Raw genomic sequence first — 15,000 nt, 5'->3', positions numbered from 1 at the left:
ATCGCCAAACAACAAAGATGTAGACCCTCAGCATGCAGCGTCATATTGTCAGTTGTTACGTACACTTCATCACTCCCCTGACCTAGCCTGACTATCATCGACTTTCAAATCTCTTCGAGACTTGGTCTGACCAAGAGCATAACAATTAACGTTTCCCAAACGGCATGGTTGACCCGCCTCCCTTGGTTTGCTACTGGTTGACTGGTGTCAGACAAAGTGGATGGTTTTCCCAATTTCCCAATTTTTCAGGAGATCAGAAACAACATTTGCATCGCTCTTGGCCCGACTAGAAGTAACGCAGAAGGTGTTGTGTCACTAGGAGGGCGTGGCCTGGCTACCCCTGACCAGCCTGTCGTCTCCCTCAAAACAAGAGAAATCTGAAATCTACTGTAGCCCCCTCTCATGCATGATGCATGTGGTGATGTGATGTGTGTTTGGCACCACCCTGAGGTCACCCGAAGCAGACAGACAGACAGGCAGACAGACAGGCAGACAGATAAGCAGACAGACAGACAGGCAGACAGATAAGCAGACAGGCAGACAGGCAGGCATGCAGACAGACAGACAGGCAGACAGGCAGGCAGGCGGGCAGGCAGACAGACAGGCAGGCAGACAGTCAGGGTCCTTGCAATTGTAAAAATGCAGACAGACAGGCAGGCAGGCAGACAGACAAGCAGACAGATAGGCAGTCAGACAGACAGGCAGACAGACAGGGTCCTTGCCATTATAAAAATGTAGACAGACAGACGGGCAGGCAGGCAGACAGACAGACAGACAGACAGACAGACAGGCAGGCAGGCAGACAGACAGGGTCCTTGCCATTATAAAAATGTTATTGCTGTGGTGTAGAACGCGAATGCACCTCAATACGAGTTCCATACCCATGTAGACCCAGATTCAAGCACGGCCTGGGTCATTTCCCAACCCTACTCTCTCTCTCTCTCTCACTCTCTCTCTCTCACTCTCTCTCTCTCACTCTCTCTCTCTCTCTCTCCCTCTCTCTCTCTCTCTCTCTCTCTCTCTCTCTCTCTCTCTCTCTCTCTCTCTCTCTCTCTCTTCCACACACGTCCTGTCGACTCTTGCACCATCCTATCTGAATAAAGGCAAAACTACCCCACATAAACAAAACACCCTAAAGAAAAAAGAAAAACTAAATGGTGCGATATCACCCTAAAGAAAACAAACAAAAACAAAACGGTGCGATATCTTCCAGATGTTTTCTATTCGGTGTCTCAGGATGAGGATGAGGGAAGAAGGGAAGAAACCAGGAACAGCGTTGCCAGATGTGTCTGACCAAATCCCGCCCAAAAGCTTCTCACAAACCGCCAAAATGCGCTAAATTCCGCCCAAATTCAACAAATTGACTTCTATGGGCCCAAAACGGCTGAAAAAAACCGCCAAATGGCCAATGTTTCAGATTTTTATCCGCAGATGCTCATTCTAAGTAGCCCAATTGGGAGGGCACCCGCCCAATCTGGCAACACTGACCAGGAAGGGCACTTAGAGTGCTATTTAGGGAGTATTGCTGCATTAGGCCCAGAGGCTTGGAGGCTGGTGGCTGCCGGCAGCGGCGGCACAGGGTTGTGGTCAGGGGCTGAAATGGGGGTGAAATATGGCCCGGGCACTTTTGGCTTAAAGGGGCCCCTCATGGGGGAGAAATAGGGCCCGGGCACTTTTGGCTTAAAGGGGCCCCTCATGGGGGAGAAATAGGGCCTGGGCACTTTTGGCTTAAAGGGGCCCCTCATGGGGGAGAAATAGGGCCTGGGCACTTTTGGCTTAAAGGGCCCCTCATGGGGGAGAAATAGGGCCCGGGCACTTTTGGCTTAACCCATTGTGTCCTGGAGCGACATATACGCTGCATTCAGGTTCTTGAGATTTGAGCTGTTTTATTAAAAATGTGGGTAAGTTAGAGCGGAAAAAACACATTCTAGTACAAAATGAAGGTTCTAGCTTTTAAATGCAACTTATTTGATGTTTTATGTCATTTGGAGGCTGAGCTATTTAGGTTTTAATAGGGAGAAGGCACCTTTTCCCAAAAAGGGCTTAGGCTAAAATGGGTTAAAGGGGCCCCTCATGGGGGAGAAATAGGGCCTGCGCGCTTTTGGCTTAAAGGGCCCCCATCCTGTAGGAGAAATAGGGCCCGGGCACTTTTGGCTTAAAGGGGTCCCTTGTGGGGGAGAAATGGGGCCCGGGCACTTTTGGCTTAAAGGGGCCCCTCATGGGGGAGAAATAGAGCCCGGGCACTTTTGGCTTAAAGGGGCCCTTCATGGGGGAGAAGTAGGGCCTGGGCACTTTTGACTTAGAGGGGCCCCATCATGGGGGAGAAATAGGGCCTGGGCACTTTTGGCTTAAAGGGGCCCCTCATGGGGGAGAAATAGGGCCCGGGCACTTTTGGCTTAACCCATTGTGTCCTGGAGCGACATATACGCTGCATTCAGGTTCTTGAGATTTGAGGTGTTTTTTTTTTTTTTAAATGTGGGTAAGTTAGAGCAGAAAAAGCACATTAGTGCAAAATGAAGGTTCTATCTTTTAAATGCAACTTATTTCATGTTTTTATGTGCTTCGGAGGCTGAGCTATTTAGGTTTTAATAGGGAGAAGGCACCTTTTCCCAAAAAGGGCTTAGGCTAAAATGGGTTAAAGGGGCCCCTCATGGGGGAGAAATAGGGCCTGCGCGCTTTTGGCTTAAAGGGCCCCCATCATGGGGGAGAAATAGGGCCTGGGCACTTTTGACTTAGAGGGGCCCCTCATGGGGGAGAAATAGGGCCTGGGCACTTTTGACTTAGAGGGGCCCCATCATGGGGGAGAAATAGGGCCTGGGCACTTTTGACTTAGAGGGGCCCCATCATGGGGGAGAAATAGGGCCCGGGCACTTTTGGCTTAAAGGGGCCCCATCATGGGGGAGAAATAGGGCCTGGGCACTTTTGGCTTAAAGGGGCCCCTCATGGGGGAGAAATAGGGCCCGGGCACTTTTGGCTTAAAGGGGCCCCTCATGGGGGAGAAGTAGGGCCCGGGCACTTTTGGCTTAAAGGGGCCCCATCATGGGGGAGAAATAGGGCCTGGGCACTTTTGGCTTAAAGGGGCCCCTCATGGGGGAGAAGTAGGGCCCGGGCACTTTTGGCTTAAAGGGGCCCCTCATGGGGGAGAAGTAGGGCCCGGGCACTTTTGGCTTAAAGGGGCCCCATCATGGGGGAGAAATAGGGCCTGGGCACTTTTGGCTTAAAGGGGCCCCTCATGGGGGAGAAATAGGGCCCGGGCACTTTTGACTTAGAGGGGCCCCATCATGGGGGAGAAATAGGGCCTGGGCACTTTTGGCTTAAAGGGGCCCCTCATGGGGGAGAAATAGGGCCTGGGCACTTTTGACTTAGAGGGGCCCCATCATGGGGGAGAAATAGGGCCTGGGCACTTTTGACTTAGAGGGGCCCCTCATGGGGGAGAAATAGGGCCTGGGCACTTTTGGCTTAAAGGGGCCCCTCATGGGGGAGAAATAGGGCCTGGGCACTTTTGACTTAGAGGGGCCCTTCATGGGGGAGAAATAGGGCCTGGGCACTTTTGGCTTAAAGGGGCCCCTCATGGAGAAATAGGGCCTGGGCACTTTTGACTTAGAGGGGCCCTTCATGGGGGAGAAATAGGGCCTGGGCACTTTTGGCTTAAAGGGGCCCCTCATGGAGAAATAGGGCCCAAGCACTTTTGACTCAGAGGGGCCCCTCATAATTAGCAGCGCAGGACTGACTCACAGTCACCGGTGGGGCCCGCCCCACACCATCGTGGGTCCCTATTTCAACAATGTGAGAAAAAAAAACATTTCTGAAAATAGGGGCCCACGAGGATGCAGCAGGGCCCACCGGGAAATGCCCGCTATGCCAGATGGCCAATAGGGGCCCACAAGGGTGCAGCCCGGGCCCACCGGGAAATGCCCGCTATGCCAGATGGCCAATAGGGGCCCACGAGAGTGCAGCAGGGCCCACCGGGAAATGCCCGCCATGCCAGATGGCCAGTCCAGGCCTGGTTGTGGTGAAACTGCAACCCTCCCTTCATTTCCTGCTGAACCCAGCCCAGCCTCACCCCAGCTCACCCCCCCCACCCCCCTGCAGCCTCACCCCCCCCCCCCCCCCCCCCCCCCCCCCCCCCCCCCCCCCCCCCCCCCCCCCTCCCAGCGGGTTGCCATCGGGGAGGACAGTGGGGCTCACTTACTTACTTCCCAACGCACTTCCCAGTGGAGACACACACACAGAAGTGTGCACACACACACACATACACACACGCATGTATGCCGCACATGCGCACGCACACACACACACACACACACACACACACACACACACACACACACACACACACACACACACACGCACATACGTGGTACACACACACACACACACACACACACAAACACACACACACACAGACACACAGACACACACACACACACACACACACACACACACACACACACACACACACACACACACACACACACACACACACACAGCCTCACCCCAGAGAGCGGGTTGCCATCAGGGATGACTGGGGAAACAAGGCAACATGGGGAAACTCCCTTCAGTGACAGGCTTAAACACACATAGAGACATATAGGCCTACTATACTCTATGCATGTATTAATACACACACTGAAATATGCCTTGAATATTAGTGAAAACGCTTTCTCTCCTTTGTCAACAATGAATCTCTCTCTCTCTCTCTCTCTCTCTCTCTCTCTCTCTCTCTCTCTCTCTTTCTCTCGCATATACATAGGCACACACACACAAAGCCTAGTGACTTGTGACTTGCTGCTTTCTCCTCTGCCTGCGCTGCCATACTGCCGCCATGTCCGTGTCCTTGTGTTTACAAATAGGAGGTTTCCTGACCAGAGGAGGATAATTGCTACGGGCCTGTTTACTCAAGAGATGTGGCGGCGTGGCGCGGCGTGGTGTGGTGCAACCAAACCTGCCAATCAAGCAGCTTTACTGTATATGGGCCTATTAGTTCATCCCCTCCCAAGTGCATGCAAGATAGGCTGTTCCACCCTCTGTGTCAACGCAATTTGTTTGGTGTGCCTGGCTATAAGGTTGTTTTTGTTGTGTTGCGTTGACTGTGCACTTGAATGATAAATGTGCCGGGTAGCGTGCAAAGGTGAAAGTACTGACCGTCCTGATAGACGCAGTCTGGTTTTATCCTCCCTACACAACAACAGTGCTATCAAGATGTCCCAGAAAATTATGGAACTCTCATTTATGGCCAATGACTGTGCAGTTTTTATGTTATGTTGCAAAATTCTGCCCACTGGGAAAAAAAAGAAAATAACAAGAACAAGTTTGTTAGTTCCTTTTGACTGAGGAGGAAGACTTGCTTAGCAATCGAAACGCCATTCTCGAATATATGATTTTGATGACACTTTTCCACTTTCCTTTTGCATTTAGCTCACTTATCCTTCACTTGTCCTTCACCTGACCTGCTTTGGTGGGATGCGCACACATTTGGGTCGCTGACGCTTTTAGCATTAGAGGACGGGCTGGTGTAACCAATGACACTTTTCTATGGATTCAATTATTATTTTTGTTAACAGTGGTGTAGTCTACGTAGAACGCATGTATACGCAGTAGGCCTATACCCACTTCAAAATGTCAGGGATTTCAGTATACCTACCTAAAATTGATTGATCCATTATTTAGAATAGCACAAATATATACAGTAAATCCACCTCAAAAAATGCTCAAATATACAGTATACCCACCACAAAAAAGTAGACTACCCCACTGTTTGTTACAATAGTGACATTAGCTACAGTTGCATCATCCTGATCGTGAAATGGCTAATTCATTACTCTGAACAGTACAGTAATTCCTCTGAATATATATTTTTTATTCTTCAGTATTCTACATTTTACATTATGCTTTGCCCGTCAGTTTACACAAGGAAGAGCACGGCACTGCTTCTTCACGATTCCCCACTTTTAATTTTTTTCCAAGAACCATGAAGGAGCAGTGTCGCGCTCTTCCTTGTGTAAACTGAAGACTGAAGTACCCTGCTGAAAAGCTGCACCTGCTGAAAAAGAAACCTTCGAGGTGTGCGGGCTCTCACAAAACTTTGTCACATTATACTTTTGCCCAACTTTTATCCAAAGTGACTGACAGTTATAGCAGGCTTTTGGTTGTGTTCCCTGGAGCAGCGTGGGGTTATGCACTCTGCATGGGGGTACATCATGTACGTCAGGGTTTCCCAAACTGGGGTGCGTGCACCCCTGGGGGTGCATGGCCTGCCACAAGGGGGTGCATGAGCTGAATTGAGCAATGGTGCAAATGTTTTTATACAGCATTAATGAAAATGAAGTACTTTTTAATTGTATGGTGAATTGCATGCTTGAATAAACATCAAGTCTATTGGAAATGAGGATTCTCCAAATGACTTTAAATAATGTGCAATGATTTTGCAGTGAAGCCATATTTGAGTGGCCATCAGCACGGCAAAACATTCGCTTAGGGGGTGGCAGGGTGGTACCCTGCGTTGCATCCACGGCCACCGGTTTGTCAATGGGCGAATGTGAGGCATACAATGTAAAGCGCTTTGAGTGCTCGAAGGAGTGGAAAGGTGCTTTATAAATGCAGTCCATTTACCATATTTATGGTACGCGGAGCGTCGGGGATGTAATGGTTTTGCGTGCACCGCCGCCGCCGCCGCCGCATCCGCCGCCGCGTAAGGTCTTTCGTGTTAACGCGATAACTTTTGAACGGATGGTTGGATTTGTCCCAGATTTGGCGTGTGAATGCTCTAGGGCAGGTTCATGAACTGATTCGAGTTTGGAGGTCAACAATTTCAAGATGGCCGAATTCAAGATGGCCGAATTTTTGTTTGGCCCATTACTTCTGACCGGGTGGATGGATTTGTCCCAGATTTGGTGTGTGAATGCTCTAGGGTGGGTTCATGAACTGATTAGAGTTTGGAGGTTAACACTTTCAAGATGGCCGAATTCAAGATGGCCGAATTTTTGTTTGGTCCATAACTTCTGACCGGGTGGATGGATTTGTCCCAGATTTGGTGTGTGAATGTTCTAGGGTAGGTTCATGAACTGATTCGAGTTTGGAGGTCAACAATTTCAAGATGGCCGAATTCAAGATGGCCGAATTTTTGTTTGGCCCATTACTTCTGACCGGGTGGATGGATTTGTCCCAGATTTGGTGTGTGAATGCTCTAGGGTGGGTTCATGAACTGATTAGAGTTTGGAGGTTAACACTTTCAAGATGGCCGAATTCAAGATGGCCGAATTTTTGTTTGGTCCATAACTTCTGACCGGGTGGATGGATTTGTCCCAGATTTGGTGTGTGAATGTTCTAGGGTAGGTTCATGAACTGATTCGAGTTTGGAGGTCAACAATTTCAAGATGGCCGAATTCAAGATGGCCGAATTTTTGTTTGGCCCATTACTTCTGACCGGGTGGATGGATTTGTCCCAGATTTGGTGTGTGAATGCTCTAGGGTGGGTTCATGAACTGATTACAGTTTGGAGGTTAACACTTTCAAGATGGCCGAATTCAAGATGGCTGAATTTTTGTTTGGTTCATAACTTCTGACCGGGTGGATGGATTTGTCCCAGATTTGGTGTGTGAATGTTCTAGGGTAGGTTCATGAACTGATTCGAGTTTGGAGGTCAACAATTTCAAGATGGCCGAATTCAAGATGGCCGAAATTTTGTTTGGCTCATTACGTCTGACAGGGTGGATGGATTTGTCCCAGATTTGGTGTGTGAATGCTGCAGGGTAGGTTCATGAACTGATTCGAGTTTGGAGGTCAACACCTTCAAAATGGTGGAATTTTTATTTGGCCCATAACTTCTGACTGGGTGGATTGATTTGCCCGGTAACTCCTTAATTTAATGGTTCACCATTTCAGTGAATCTACCATATCAGGTAGGCCTACAGTGTAATAACCAGTGTAACAATATTTAATACCATATAATACTAGTGTAATACCAGTGTAAAAATAGGCAATACCAGGTACAGTGTAATAAAAGGTGTAACAATATGTAATACCATGTAATACTAGTGTAATACCAGTGTAACAATATGCAATACCATGTAATACCACTTACACACAAATAGCCTACATGATATAAGTACAAAATTGGTACATGGTGTCACACTGATATGACGTGGTATTAAATATTGTTACACTGGTTATTACACTGTACCTAATTTGCCCCGTTTTTTCCTTCATTTTCACAATAGTCATTTGGTTTTAAGCCTCTGCACGTCATTGATCTATGTATAGATATTAAATATATTTATTTTATATTTTGTATTTATCATAAACGTTCATGAAAAGGTGGACGGGAGTGGTAGGAATGATTGGGGACTGGAAGCGTCGCGTTTCGGGGATATACCTTAAGCAGTCGAAGGCGACTGCACAGGCAGTCTAGTTTAAATCTAACTTTCTCTCTCTCTTCCTCCATCCCCCTCCCTCTCCCTGGTTGCCTCTCCCTCTATCCCTCTGCAGGTTTCTCTCTCTCTTCCTCCATCACTCTCCCTCTCCCTGGTTGCCTCTCCCTCTATCCCTCTGCAGGTTTCTCTCTCTCTTCCTCCATCACTCTCCCTCTGCCTCTACACCTCCCTCTCTCCCTCTGCAGGTGTGCTGTACAGTGAGGTGTGTCGTCCCTGTAAGGTGCTAAAATACCACATATTTTAAATCTAACTTTCTCTCTCCCTCTCTCTCCATCCCTCTCTCTCTCCCTCTCTCCCCCTGCAGGTGTGCTGTACAGTGAGGTGTGTCGGCCCTGTAAGGTGCTAAAATACCACATATTTTAAATCTAACTTTCTCTCTCCCTCTCTCTCCATCCCTCTCTCTCTCCCTCTCTCCCCCTGCAGGTGTGCTCTACAGTGAGGTGTGTCGGCCCTGTAAGGTGCTGCTCCTCCTCAACCCCCACAGTGGTAAAGGCCAGGCCCTGTCGCTCTTCAACGGCCACGTCCAGCGCATGCTCCACGAGGCCGGCATCCCGCACACCCTCGTCGTCACAGGTGAGGCAGAACAAAACTTTGCCTGATGAAGACCTGAAGGTCGAAACGTTGCGCTCTATTAAATAAGTCACAGTAGACAAGCAGTATTGCGGACTTTATTTCTTTTTCACTTGGATTTGCTCTCATTGTCCTGCACCTGGCCCATCGGGTGGGATGTGCACACATCTACTCCTCTGAATACGAAATAAAACTTCTCATTGTTATTCTGGTGAAAAATGACTCAACACTTGGTCCTGCCGTGGCCAACTGGTAGGGCACTCGACTGCCATGCGCATGACCGGGGGTTCGACTCCCGGCCCGGGTCCTTTGCCGACCTCTCCCAATTCGCTTTCTGTCCACCTCTCACACTATGCTATCGAATAAAGTCAAATAACTCAACACTTATAGACTCATCAGGACAAAACTTCTCATTGCTATTCTGGGGAAAAATGACTCAACATTCACACGTCATCATATAAAGTGAAAGCAACAGCCCTACTTGGATACTCCATCTCCCAGTGTCATTTTGACACAGCACTCCACAGCACACAAGTGGACACTGCACAACAAAAGTGCATTTATGCCTCACCCATGCAAGGGTGCAGCCCTCAATGGCACCCGAAAGGGAGCAGTGCGGACGGTACCATGCTCAGGGTACCTCAGTCATGGAGGAGGATGGGGGAGAGCAGTGGTTAATTATTCCCCCCACCAACCTGGCAGGTCGGGAGTCGAACCGGCAACCTTTGGGCTACAAGTTTGACGCCCTAACAGCTTACCCATGACTGCCCACTAGACTAGAGCATTGAGGATTTATTTCTTAACTGGTGGGTCAGGACCCAAAAGTGGGTCGCTGAGAGGTCCTGGGTGGGTCGCGTAGGCCTAGCTGTGGTGTAAAAATGCATTAATTCCTCTTTTTATTGCAGTAATGAATACATGACATGTCAAAGAGAGAGTGAAAGATTTTTATAGCCTACCACTAGTTGATAGACATAGTTTACATCAGCATGCAATTCAAATGCAGGTGAAAACGTGCTGCAAGCAATCAAATGCATTGTTATTTTGATAATTAGAATAAATTGACCCGTTTCTGACAGTGTAAAATAAAATTTGGGTCACAACATGTCTGTGGAAAATTGTGGATCCCAAGACTATTCCAGTTAAGAAACACTGATTTAGGTGTCTTGCCCTGCTCAAGGGCAGAGGTGTCAATCCCTTCACTTCACTTAACTTTACTTTAATTTTTCAGGACAATGCACATTAACGAACATATACATACGTACAAACAAACATATATGTAATAAATGGGCCACATTATAGCACAAATGCTACTTTTCATCTGGTGTCCAAAATAGGCAGGTTAGATGTTTACAGGCAAAGAAATTAAAATCACAGACATAACAAAAAATAACAATGGTAAAAAGAAAGAGCCACAGAAATAGGGCTGTCTGTTAGTAGATTGTGTGTGTGTGTGTGTGTGTGTGTGTGTGTGTGTGTGTGTGTGTGTGTGCGTGCGTGCGTGCGTGCGTGCGTGCGAGCGTGCGTGCGTGCGTGCGTGCGTGCGTGCGTGCGTGTGTGTGTGTGTCTAACCATAAGGAAATGGTAGCCAGCATAAGGATACTGTTATAACAAACACTCAACATTGTTTCGACATTCTGATGGTCCATAACTTCCTTTCTCTTATACTGATGGCCATCCTCCTTATCAAATTGCACAACTCCATCCGTAGACAATCGTTGTCACAGGTACGAGGGAAAAACAAAGCCCTCCCCTGTCGTATTACAACGGCCCGTAGCATCCTCCTCCTACAGTACAATGGCCCGTAGCGTAGCGTCCTCCTCCTACACTATAATCGAATTACACCGCATCCATCTCACTACACAATCACTGCCAGGAGAACACAAGGTACACAAGAACTAGAAAACAAGCCTCGCTGTTATACTGCCAGGGCCCGGTACGGTAGCATCCGCGTCAAATGACACCACATCCATCCGTATAATCTGTTTGATTACTTCTTTGGAGCGTCCCTTACCTTTCCAGTGCACAACGGAGAGTGTGTAATTCGAGACGGCTTTTACGGGAAGTGCACAGGGTTGTTCCCTTCTCGGCCTAAAATACTGCAGTGTCAGGTGTCCCGCGATGACAAAAGAGAGTTCTCTCTCCATCACACACTCATTCGCTTAAAAGGAAGGAGAAAAGAAGGAAAATACCAGTAGACTGGTAGCCATTTAAACCCCAAGAAGAAGAGGAAGATGAAAAACAGAATAACTAAATGCTTACATTTTTATGTTCACATGCACTGCCTTCAGTGCTTGCGCATAACCACCACTGTAACACTGTAAACACTCCCTTTAAACTCAAACATAAAGAGCAGAACCAATTAGCTTTAAGTTCACAGTCACTTACTGTAAGTGCTTCTGCATATGTAACATTTTAGGTGACACAGTGTATAATTGTAGGCTATAAATCTACTACTCAATGTCTCTTCCATCCCCCACCTTTACTCCACTCGGTCTGTGGTGGTCGTTTTCAGGCAAATTGAAATCCCATTTCGCTCTGCTCTTCTCCCTCCACCTCTCCTTAAAGGACAAGGAGCCGTGTGTTCTCTGTGCTAATGGGGTCTTGAAGCCCATCCAAAGTAATTCTAGTCTATTGTAAGTCAGTGGCGTAACATTATGCAGCCTCTGGGAGCTCTAGTTTACTGTTACTGCTCTGCTAGTGCTAGCTCAGGTGAGTGGCTACTGGCTAGCATGCTTTGCTGGATGCTGCACAGTAAGTGTAGCAAGTTTCCAGACAACAGTCAAACGTCAAATTCATATCTCATAGTGTTTATTCAACTCCACAAGTTTTATAACATGTTAAGACATGGCCTCTGTTATAAATTGCTACCGGAATGAGTATTACTAAAGGCACTGTGTTGGCCAGACGTGGGCAAACTCAGGCCCGGGGGCCACATGCGGCCCGCTCGGCCATTTCATGCGGCCCTCAGAGCCTTTCCAAGAACAAAATGCAGATTCATATGGTCACTCATTCTTAAATTGGCCACCTAAAACAATGGTGTTGGAAACCTAAGATTACTGAAGTCTACATCGAGATACAATTAGCAGGAATGGCATAACTGACACTGGTGTAGGCTAATTATGTTGCCGTAGGCTACACCATTTCTTATTATTGGCACAGGCAAGTTGCCTACCACATCCGGTCCTTTGGTCAACTTTCTAAACCCAAGGCGGCCCTTGGGCCAAAGTAATTGCCCACCCCTGGTGTAGGCTAATGTCATAGTAGTGTAGTACTATGGTAGTAATGTTTCTAAAGGCACTGTGTACTGTAATGTCATAGTAGTGTAGTACTATGGTAGTAATGTTTCTAAAGGCACTGTGTACTGTAATGTCATAGTAGTGTAGTACTATGGTAGTAATGTTTCTAAAGGCACTGTGTACTGTAATGTCATAGTAGTGTAGTACTATGGTAGTAATGTTTCTAAAGGCACTGTGTACTGTAATGTCATAGTAGTGTAGTACTATGGTAGTAAAATCTTCTCGATTACTAGTACAGCGTTCCACTGGTGGAAGGGTATGCATAATGGGCCAACCACTACCCAGTGGATGTAAGACATGTAGATTGATAATTGCTTCAGCTTTTGGTTGTGTCTTTTAAGAGATTGAGAGGGCGCATGGCACACCTTGAAAGCTGTATGAAAAGAGCTTCTGAAAAAGCAAAGTATTTTCCTGTCTGTTGCCCAGCCGTCAGGTCTACTGGAACACGTCGTCCACAGCAACTCCACATTTCCTCCTTCGCTGTCCAGCTGATGTCTTCATCCAGCAGCAAACATTTGGGACCTCATTAAATAATCAGGCGGCTGCAGCCAGCGGGACTTGACGAGTCTTCGTCAGCAATCCCTTTCTGGCCCCCTCACCCCCCTCTCCCATTTCTCCTCCTGTCTCTTTCACCTCCTCCTCGCTCCCCCCTCTCCCGTTTCTCCTCCTGTCTCTTTCACCTCCTCCTCGCTCCCCCCTCTCCCATTTCTCCTCCTGTCTCTTTCACCTCCTCCTCGCCCCTCTCCCGTTTCTCCTCCTCCGTCTCTTTCACCTCCTCCTCGCCCCTCTCCCGTTTCTCCTCCTGTCTCTTTCACCTCCTCCTCTCACCCCCCTCTCCCGTTTCTCCTCCTGTCTCTTTCACCTCCTCCTCTCACCCCCCTCTCCCGTTTCTCCTCCTGTCTCTTTCACCTCCTCCTCGCTCCCCCCTCTCCCGTTTCTCCTCCTCCGTCTCTTTCACCTCCTCCTCTCACCCCCCTCTCCCGTTTCTCCTCCTGTCTCTTTCACCTCCTCCTCGCTCCCCCCTCTCCCGTTTCTCCTCCTCCGTCTCTTTCACCTCCTCCTCGCCCCTCTCCCGTTTCTCCTCCTGTCTCTTTCACCTCCTCCTCGCCCCTCTCCCGTTTCTCCTCCTCCGTCTCTTTCACCTCCTCCTCTCACCCCCCTCTCCCGTTTCTCCTCCTGTCTCTTTCACCTCCTCGTCGCTCCCCCCTCTCCCGTTTCTCCTCCTGTCTCTTTCACCTCCTCCTCTCACCACCCTCTCCCGTTTCTCCTCCTGTCTCTTTCACCTCCTCCTCGCTCCCTCCTCCCATTTCTCCTCCTGTCTCTTTCACCTCCTCCTCGCCCCTCTCCCATTTCTCCTTCTGTCTCTTTCACCTCCTCCTCGCTCCCCCCTCTCCCGTTTCTCCTCCTCCGTCTCTTTCACCTCCTCCTCGCCCCTCTCCCGTTTCTCCTCCTGTCTCTTTCACCTCCTCCTCTCACCACCCTCTCCCGTTTCTCCTCCTGTCTCTTTCACCTCCTCCTCGCTCCCCCCTCTCCCGTTTCTCCTCCTTCGTCTCTTTCACCTCCTCCTCGCCCCTCTCTCATTTCTCCTCCTGTCTCTTTCACCTCCCCTCACCCCCTCCTCCCATTTCTCCTCCTGTCTCTTTCACCTCCATTCCAGTGGTGATGGGCACAAGGTCCCCCACCCTTCTGCCGGGGACATACAGTGGTGCTCATATGCATACTGACTTTAGGGATGCAAGCTTCTCTTAGCAGTCCAGCAACTCGTTTTTTACGCACAAACAAATCACCAGTGAAGATGCTTATCTGCAATGGCCACTCAGACCCGTTTGAGTGAAGTTGTATGTTATCAGCCCCAATAACCATCGTATTTAAACTTATGATCAAGTTAATTTTGGTAGTTTCTGTTGTTATTATCATTTCAAAAGACAAAACGCAGATTTACAATAAATGGCAGATTTACAAAAAAATTCAAACAATAGAAGTGATATACAAGGATTTGTGTTATCTTTCATATTCTCTGAAAAATGTCTATAAAACTAAACAAACTACCAAGGTTTGTACATTTATGAGCAGCACTGTACCGTGTGCACACTGGGCCAAGTCCCAGCCCCTCTAGTTGGTTGGTGAGGGCTGTGCTGTGCAGTGTTGCCAGATGTGTCTGACCAAATCCCGCCCAAATGGTTCTCAAAAACCGCCAAAATGCGCTAAATTCCGCCCAAATTCAACAAATTACATTGACTTCAATGGGCCCAAAACGGATGAAAAAACGGCAAATGGCCAATTTTTTCAGTTTTTACCCGCAGACGCTCATCCAAAGTAGCCCAATTGGGCGGGCACCCGCACAATCTGGCAACACTGGTGCAGGGCAGGCACTGCGCGCTGTGTAGAGTGCTGAGCCAGCGCTGGGCTCATAAATCCATCTTCCAGCTGTACAGCTCGGCCCCCCGTCTGTCCTGCCGCGTCCACCCCTAGAGACTAGACTAGGACTCTCCATGGCCCCCTGTTGACCCCCGGCATCCTCTCTGGCTGTACTGTAATGTACCTGGCAGATTAACACACACACACACACACACACACACACACACAGGCATAGCCAGACAAGCACACCACACTAACACACACGCACGCACGCACACACACACACACACACACACACACACACACACACACACACACACACACACACACACACACACACACAC

The 15,000-nt window shown here is 48.6% G+C and overlaps 1 protein-coding gene across 1 annotated transcript in view; it reads left to right on the top strand.

Annotated features, from left to right (window-relative positions):
• LOC134447063 (sphingosine kinase 1) overlaps positions 1-15,000 on the top strand; it is a 66,424-nt gene that overhangs the window by 31,132 nt on the left and 20,292 nt on the right. Inside the window, exon 2 of the mRNA XM_063196352.1 lies at positions 8,856-9,005. Within this exon, the coding sequence (XP_063052422.1) occupies positions 8,856-9,005 (150 nt within the window). The remainder of the gene's footprint in view (positions 1-8,855; positions 9,006-15,000) is intronic.

Source organism: Engraulis encrasicolus, chromosome 1 (assembly GCF_034702125.1).
Source record: "Engraulis encrasicolus isolate BLACKSEA-1 chromosome 1, IST_EnEncr_1.0, whole genome shotgun sequence".
Taxonomy (NCBI): Eukaryota; Metazoa; Chordata; class Actinopteri; order Clupeiformes; family Engraulidae; genus Engraulis; species Engraulis encrasicolus.
The sequence above is the reverse complement of the archived record's forward strand: the minus strand, read 5'-3'. Positions and strand labels throughout refer to the sequence as shown.